This window comes from Oncorhynchus clarkii, chromosome 26, assembly GCF_045791955.1.
Source record: "Oncorhynchus clarkii lewisi isolate Uvic-CL-2024 chromosome 26, UVic_Ocla_1.0, whole genome shotgun sequence".
In the NCBI taxonomy this organism is placed as follows: Eukaryota; Metazoa; Chordata; class Actinopteri; order Salmoniformes; family Salmonidae; genus Oncorhynchus; species Oncorhynchus clarkii.
Genome location: NC_092172.1, coordinates 33,824,305 through 33,833,271, shown reverse-complemented (window position 1 = coordinate 33,833,271; position 8,967 = coordinate 33,824,305). Strand labels below are relative to the sequence as shown.

The following is an 8,967-nucleotide window of genomic DNA, read 5'->3' as shown; positions in this document are numbered from 1 at the left end:
ATGGTACAATGTAATGTACACACACATAATAGCCAATATAACACCTGTTTGTGATAACCCTAAAACAAACATCAAGGGCTGTACACATAACCTTGAGTAGAACAAAACAATCTGATGCTTAGGTACACTACTTTGGACCATTGACCATGATATTTATTTGATTGAGAACAAGCACAGTATCCATGACAATGTGAGCATATAATATGTTATGCATATTATGCACATAGAGCTGTTTGTTAACACACACAAAGTATAGCATTGGCCATGAATGGGCTATTCACATTTTCTGTGGTTTACAATACGACTTTATGTAACCCATTACAAAACAATTAACTCAACAGGTCATTATTGTAAAATATAATTTGCTGTCAATAACCAGTGGTGGAAAAAGTACCTAATTGTTGTACTTGAGTAAAAGTAAATATACCTTAAAAGAAAATGACTCAAGTAAAAGTGAAAGTCACCCAGTAAAATTCTACTTGAGTAAAAGTCTAAAAGTGTTTGGTTTTAAATATACTTAAGTATCAAAAGTAAATGTGAATCGCTAAAATATACTTAAGTATAAAAAGTTCATTTCAAATTCCTTCTATTAATTTAGGAAAGGGAAAGGGGGATACCTAGTCAGTCGTACAACTGAATACATTCGACTACAATGTGTCTTCTACATTTAACTAAACCCCTCTGAATCAGAGAGGTGCGGGTGGCTGCCATAATCGACATCCACGTCTTCGGCACCCGGGGAACAATGGGTTAACTGGCTTGCACAGGGGCAGAAGAAACCCAGACGGCACGATTTTCTTGTTTTTTAAATTTACGGATAGCTAGGGGCACAATTCAACATACAGACATAATTTACAAATTAAGTATTTGTGTTTAGTGAGTCTGCCAGATCAGAGGCAGTAGGGATGACCAGGGATGTTCTCTTGATGTGTGTGAAATAGACAGTTTTCCTGTCCTGCTAAGCATTCAAAATGTAACAAGTACTTTTGGGTGTCAGGGAGTAAAAAGCACATTATTTTCTTTAGGAATGTAATGTAGTACCTATCTTTCTTATTTGGTCCTGCCGTACATACCTACACGTAATCTACGGTCACAAGACGCAGGCCTCCTAGAATTTCTAAGCAAACAGCTGGAGGCAGGGCTTTCTCCTATAGAGCTCAATTTTTATGGAATGGTCTGCCTACCCATGTGAGAGACGCAGACTTGGTCTCAACCTTTAAGTCTTTACTGAAGAGTCTCTTCAGTGGGTCATATGATTGAGTGTAGTCTGGCCCAGGAGTGGGAAGGTGAAAGGAAAGGCCCTGGAGCAACGAACCGCTCTTGCTGTCTCTGCCAGGCTTGTTCCCCTCTCTCCACTGGGATTCTCTGTCTCTAACCCTATTACGGGGGCTGAGTCACTGGCTTACTGGTGCTCTTTCATGCCGTCCCTAGGAGGGGTGAATCACTTGAGTGGGTTGAGTCACTGATGTGATCTTCCTGTCTGGGTTGGCGCTATCCCCTTGGGTTGTGCGTGGCAGAGATCTTTGTGGGCTATACTCTGCCTTGTCTCAGAATGGTAAGTTGGTGGTTGAAGATGTCCCTCTAGTGGTGTGGGGGCTGTGCTTTGGCAAAGTGGGTGGGGTTATATCCTTCCTGTTTGGCCCTGTCCGGAGGTATCATCGGATGAGGCCACAGTGTCTCCTGATCCCTCCTGTCTCAGCCTCCAGTATTTATGCTGCAGTAGTTTATGTGTCGGGGGGCTAGGGTCAGTTTGTTATATCTGGAGTACTTCTCCTGTCTTATCCGGTGTCCTGTGTGAATTTAAGTATGCTCTCTCTAATAGTCTCTTTCTCTCAGAGGACCTGAGCCCTAGCACCGTGCCTCAGGACTACCTGGCATGATGACTCCTTACTGTCCCCAGTCCACCTGGCCGTGCTGCTGCTCCAGTTTCAACTGTTCTGCCTGCGGCTATGGAATCCTGACCTGTTCACAGGACATGCTACCTGTCCCAGACCTACTGTTTTCAACTCTCTAGAGACAGCAGGAGTGGTAGAGATACTCTTAATGATTGGCTATGAAAAGCCAACTGACATTTACTCCTGAGGTGCTGACTTGCTGCACCCTCGACAACTACTGTGATTATTATTATTTGACCATGCTGGTCATTTATGAACATTTGAACATCTTGGCCATGTTCTGTTATAATGTCCACCCGACACAGCCAGAAGAGGACTGGCCACCCCTCATAGCCTGGTTCCTCTCTAGGTTTCTTCCTAGTTTTTGGTCTTTCTAGGGAGTTTTTCATAGCCACTGTGCTTCTACACCTGCATTGCTTGCTGATTGGGGTTTTAGGCTGGGTTTCTGTACAGCACTTTGAAATATCAGCTGATGTACGAAGGGCTATATAAATACATTTGATTTGATTTGATTTGATTTGAGTAAAAGTAAAGTACATATACCCCAAAAAACTGCTTAAGTAGTACATGAAAGTATTTTTTTACTTAAGTACTTTACACTACTGTCAATAACTTATATGGATTAATAAAGGTTAAATAAACCTAGATATATTCACAATACTAATACACCAACTACACGTTGGAGCAGACCAGGTCTTTGGACCCAGACACGTTGAGATCTATACTGGCTTTGGACTTCTTCTTAGCCAGTTTGCCTTGCCTTGCCTCAGACTTGAGATACTTCTCCTTGTTGTGAATGACCTGGATGTACTGGTCTGTGCTGCTGTTCTGCTGGTCGCTACTGGAGGCCAGAGAGGCCGAGTCCGACTCAGTCAGGGAAGGCTCCAGCTTGGACCTGGATGTCTTGGGCTTGACCTGGGGCTCCAGGCGTCTTCCAGGGCCCTGGGGGGGTGAGTGTACAAGTCTGCTGGGGGAGTGGGGGTGTCTGGCTGGGGACTGTGTGTGCCTGACTGGTGGTGGAAGCTCCGCTCCTCTGATGCTGGTCTGGGAGAGGGAGTGCAAGCGCGTCTCCATATCCTCCCAGTCCCCTTTTTGGGCTTCACCGCCGTAGCGCCCCCTAGCAGTGTGGCTGTCTTTTGACGCCATAGACAGCTTGGTCTCCAGGCGCTCTCCGATGTAGAAGCGAGCTGGCTGTTGGAGGTCGGAGAGTGAGCGGGGCCGGTGATTCTGCCCGAACGACCCCCTCCTAGACTCCCTCTTCCCCCCTGTCTCTTCCTCCTCCTCTTCATCACTCAGGTGTGACTGTGGCAGATTCGACCTGTGTGGGTGCCCATGCAGATGCGGAGCCCTTGGAGTATACCGCTTGGTATTCCGCGGGATCAGCTCTACGATTTCACCCCCCGGGTCCTCCGCTCGGAAGTGGCGAGGGACGCGTGTGGCTGATCGAAGCAACTTTTTCCTAGCTTCGTGCTCGTTGACGATGACGTAGCGCGTGGTGTAGGGGCGACGGCCCACGTAGCTCTGGGCGGTCACTATCCCAGCTGCCTCTGCGGAGTGCATGGGCCTGATGGTCTTCCTGTAGAGTGGGTCGGAGTGGATGTTCTCTGAGGAGTAGCGTGTCGGAGGGTTGTACGCCACATGATGGTAGGACTTGGACCTGCAGGTACCGCTAGGGCCCCCCAGGTAGGAAGGGTGTCTGGTGACAGAGGGAAATACGGATGATAAATGTTATTACTGTATGTGGTCGTAATGAGAGACCACTTCGACTTGAATCATTACAGTAACAAATACTACTGATACTGTGTGTCGTTGATTCCTTTGGTAGTGACAGTAGTCCAGGCCATAGTATGCCCAAACCGGCTTTAGAAGAACTTAAATACCCCACTGCTTATTAGCTACTGTTGAAGAAAACTACACTTTTCCTTTCCTTTGACCCCTGACTTGAGTGAAAGCAATGAGATGGAATCCCATTCAATTTCTTAGGGGTGAATCCTGACTTCCACCTAAGTGTAATTTTCACTTCGTCATGCATTGATGTTACAGTTTTTTTTGATTGCTTAAGCACGATTTTCAAAACAGGGCCCGTGTTTTCAAAACACTACACACAATTAGCACAACCACACACCCAAGTAGCAAAACACCACAGATCCTTTGCAAAATTAAACACTCTTGTAAAAACTATACACTTCTTTTTAAAAACAACACTTTGTTACCATATGAAACACACACGTTTCACATTACTATACTCTGTTCACACGAGTTACACTCTGCTGTGATAAACCTAAAACCCTTTTAGCACTTCTACTTCCCCATGATTAGAGTAGGCTACTATCAACAAAGTACAAATATAATGTAAATTCACCAAACACTACACAAGACCAATGTTGTAGACCGAAGAAACTCATTTATTTCTCAACACGCCCAAAATGTTGACATGGAGATTCATAATACTGTAACCAAACGTCACTTTACATATTGTAAGTTCAAAAAAATAAAAAATAAAATAACTAGACATTGTCTCTTCGCCTAGCTGGATCTGGCCAGAGAATTTCATCAACATCGCAGGCAATGTTGTCATTAGCAAGACACCTTGGAAAGAAACGTCTTGAATTACGAATCCATCCTTGCATTGTTGTTACCTCCATCTGGTCACAGGCCTCCTCCATGGCTTGGATGAGGGGTACCTCAACCTGGAGACAGAGATCATATACCTTCCACCGCCATCCCGAGAAAAACTATTCTATAGGGTTGAGGAATGGAGAGTATGGTGGAAGATATAGGACGGTGAAATGTGGATGTTGCTGAAACCAGTTCTGAACCAGAGCAGAGCGGTGGAAAGACACATTGTCCCAGACAACAATGTATTGCATATGATCGATTTGATTTGCTGCTGTTATGTTGTGCAATTGGTCCAAGAATGTAAGTATGAGTGCTGTGTTGTAAGGGCCCATATAGGCATGACTTTGGAGGACCCCATTCTGTGTAATGGCTGCACAGTGTTATATTACCCCCACGTTGCCCTGGACATTGACTGTGGCCAATGATGCTTCTTCCCCTCCTTTGTGTACTCGTCAGGTTGAATCCAGCCTCATCTACATAAATGAACTCATGCTGGATCTCCTCTCCATCCATTCGTAAAACTCTCTGAAAAACAGTGTCAGGCAAAATTGTGTCGTTCAGTGTAGATCTAGTATACATATTACAGTACAGTAAAATATTGTGAGACAGTATGCAAGATCACACTGCTAAAGTGAATACATACCTCTGCATAATCATGCCGCAGTCGTTTCACCCTTTCGGAATTGCGCTCGAAAGGCACTCGATAAATTTGCTTCATTTGAATATGTTTTTTGTTTAGGATGCGTGTTGATGTTGAGACCTGATGGATATCGTTGAAAATGGTGTGGTTATTGACAATGTTAGCTTGGAGCTGCTTGAGTGTTATAGCATTGTTGGCCAAAACCATGTTTACTATCTCCCTCTCTTGCTGTTCTGTGAACATAGGAGGCCTTCCCCCTTGTCGTCCCTGACACTCAATCCTATGTAGAAAAAAAACAGTATACAATAGTACAGTAATTTCACTGGAAAAGGTAACAGAAGTGCTGATAGTGCATAGAATACAGTACTGTAAGCAGTTACTGAAACCGTGCAGATGTTTTTGATATGATGATATTTTTACAATACCTATTTTCAGTCGAAATGTTCTCATCACACTTGCCCCTGTATATCGGCTTAGATTTGGCTGTACGCGCAGTCCAGCTTCCCTCTGCGTCAGGCCGTGGTTGACAACGTGGTCAACCAGTGTTGCGTGGATCTCATTTGTCAGATTCGGTCCTCTTTGAGCACCTTCTTGTCTTCCTCTTCCTCTTCCTCCCCTTCCTCCTCCTCCTCGTTCTCCTCCTCGTCCTCGTTCTCCTCGTCCTCCTCGTTCTCCTCGTCGTCCTCCTCGTTCTCCTCGTCCTTCTCGTTCTCCTCGTCGTCGTCCTCCTCCTCCTCCTCCTCCTCCTCCTCGTCGTCTTACTCTTTCTCTGACTCTTTCCATTGTGCTTGAAGACCGGTGAACTCACCTGCTGCTTTTTATAGTGCTTATACACCTGATTGGTGTGTCTACAATTAAGCAAACGAGTGTTTGCACACCTGATGACTGTGTTGAACCAATTGGTTGGACGGTGTGGTAATTTGACAGTCAGTGCTTTGGTATTGCAAGGACGTGACTTCATGATAGATTTTTGTGTGTAATGTATGTTAAGTGTGTTTAGTGTTTTGCAAATCACTGTGTGTAGAGTTTTGCAACAAGTGTGAGGTTGACAATGTGCTTATAGTTGTGCAAATATGGGCTGATGTTTTGCTTCTTGAGTGTAAGGTTTTGCTAAAAGTGTACTACTTTTCATTTTAGTGTCTAAGCAATCCAAAAAAACTGTAATGGGAGACTAAATTCAAATTATGGGCTAGGTGCTGGAGTCCCCCTTCAGATGTTTATTTAGGACTAACAACATGGACACTAACCCTTAATCCTCCTGTAGACACACCTGTATAGGACTGTATAAAAGCCTGTGACTGACCAGACAGAATAACACATAATATGTGTCTGTGTGTGTGTGACACACCTGTTAGGGATTATCTCCGGCCTTTGCTTGTGAAGTATGGACACTGTTGGACTTCTAGGCGCCCCAGCAGCAAATGTCGCCCTAGCGGTCTCGACTCTCGATGCCGACTGGGTGATGGTGCGGATGCCGTTGCCACGACGATCGGGCGACTGGAAGTTTGTGACACTGCCGTTGGGTCGTGGCGACGGCGTACGAATGGATGACTCGCGGCTGGTGAATTCACCATCCTGCTGGTCAGGCTTCCTGTCCCCCCCGGGGACCTCTGGGGCCTGTAGCCTCGCTATGGGTGGGGGTCAGAGGTCAGGGGTTACAGGTCAGAGATTATAGCTTAGGTGTTCAAAAGTTCAACATTTTAATTGGTAAAGGTTAATAGTCAAGTGAGGTGAAGGGTTAAAGGTCAGATGTAAGATGTTAGGGGATATGTAGACATAGACTACATAGAACCAACCAACCAGAAAGTAGAATGATGAGGTTTACCTGAAGCCAGCTGTAATACCTTCTTCTTGTCTTCTGTTCTCTCCTGACAAATACATTTCTGTTCAGCATACAGTCATGAGACTAAGTGGGCATCCCAAATGGCCTACATAGTCCACTACTTTTAACCAGAGCCAATAGTAGTACACTGTCTAGGGAATATTTGGGATGCACTCTAAGTTCATATGTATTTTTGTTTAATGTATAATAGTGACTGACTTCGAGAACTATAACTATAGCGTCTATAACTCACAGTCTGAAGCTGCATCCTCAGCTGGTTGTTGGTGAATTTAAGGGATCTGGCAATGGCCTGAAGGTAGTAGATCAACATGCTGAAGGACACAGAGAGAGTTACCCCAAGAGGACTGACACAATGACTGATCAACATGCTGAAAGACACAGAGAGAGTTACCCCAAGAGGACTGACACAATGACTGATCAACATGCTGAAAGACACAGAGAGAGTTACCCCAAGAGCACTGACACATTAACAATGCATAGAGCAAGTCAGGCTACATTGTGTGTGTGTGTGTGTGTGTGTGTGTGTGTGTGTGTGTGTGTGTGTGTGTGTGTGTGTGAGTCTGTGTGTGAGTCTGCGTGTGTGTGTGAGTCTGTGTGTTAGAGAGTCTGCATTCCTGTGTGTTTGTGTGTGTGAGTCTGTGTGTGAGAGAGTCTGCATTCCTGTGTGTTTGTGTGTGTGTGTGTGAGTCTGTGTGTGAGTGTGTGTGTGAGTCTGTGTGTGAGTGTGTGTGTGTGAGTCTGTGTGTGAGTGTGTGTGTGTGTGTGAGTCTGTGTGTGAGTGTGTGTGTGAGTCTGTGTGAGTCTGTCTGTGTGTGTGAGTGCACTCACAACAGCAGCAGCAGAGCGGGCAACGCTACGACAGGGCTGGTGACGTAACTCATCACTTTACTGAACCACAGCGGGAAGTCATTGGCTATCGTCTCTGAGATGATGTCATAAATCTTCTCCTGACCGCTGCAGGGGAACGAACGCGCACGCACACACACACACACACACAGCAGAATTAAAGCTATACAGGCTTTTCTTCTTGGCCTTATTGTGCTTTCAGCAGATTATGATGTGTGATGAAAATAAAAATAATCATGGATTGATGTTTTATAGCGATTTTCAAGGTTCTCAATAGGAGTTAGATCATTCACAAACACACACACACTTGGGTTACAAACATGCACACACACACACACACACACAATCACACACACACACAGTATACTGCAACACTATTGAAAGTGTGGCTTACCTTAAATGACCTTAAATTACAAGGGCTAACTTTAAAATGGGCACCACATTTAAAGAGCTTCACGGGAATAATCGCTTACCTAAATGGCCCGCAGTGTTGGGAAGGTCTGTATCTCACTATGGCGAAGATGGTGGGCAGCATACACAGAAAAAGCATGAACAACAGCATAGCCAGGTAGAAATTATTTGATCTGGAAACAAATGAGAGAAATAAAATGGTACTTTTATTTCTATATTGTTTATTTATCTGTGTTATTTCAAGTTTTTCTGCCTTTGTAATCCTGATCAACTATGTTACTAACAAAGACAGATAATCAAAAACCATAATCCATGTTTGTAACGATTGTCGTCTGGAGAAAGAGAGGACCAATGCGCAGCGTGGTAAGTGTCCATTATTTTAATAAAACAACTGAACAAAACAACAAAAACGACAAACGAACAGTCCTGTAAGGTGACGAAAAACACTAAACAGAAAAGAATCACCCACAACCAAAATGGGGAAAACAGGCTACCTAAGTATGATTCTCAATCAGAAACGATCGACAGCTGCCTCTGATTGAGAACCATACCAGGCCAAACACAGAAATACAACAAAGAAAAAAGAACATAGACTCCCCACCCCAACTCACGCCCTGACCAAACTAACACAACGACATACTAAAGGAACTAAGGTCAGAACATGACAATGTTTGGTTAGAGACAATAGGAATGTTGGAATATATTTTTTATAT

At 44.5% G+C, this 8,967-nt stretch overlaps 1 protein-coding gene across 1 annotated transcript in view; it reads right to left on the bottom strand.

The window, feature by feature from the left end:
- Positions 1-2,567: 2,567 nt before the first annotated feature.
- LOC139384480 (transmembrane channel-like protein 3) overlaps positions 2,568-8,967 on the bottom strand; it is a 52,001-nt gene continuing 45,601 nt past the window's right edge. Inside the window, exons 17-22 of the mRNA XM_071129265.1 lie at positions 8,317-8,427; positions 7,826-7,951; positions 7,230-7,308; positions 6,980-7,022; positions 6,503-6,782; positions 2,568-3,591 (exon numbers count right to left, since the gene is read on the bottom strand). Coding sequence (XP_070985366.1) covers positions 2,568-3,591; positions 6,503-6,782; positions 6,980-7,022; positions 7,230-7,308; positions 7,826-7,951; positions 8,317-8,427 — 1,663 coding nt within the window. The remainder of the gene's footprint in view (positions 3,592-6,502; positions 6,783-6,979; positions 7,023-7,229; positions 7,309-7,825; positions 7,952-8,316; positions 8,428-8,967) is intronic.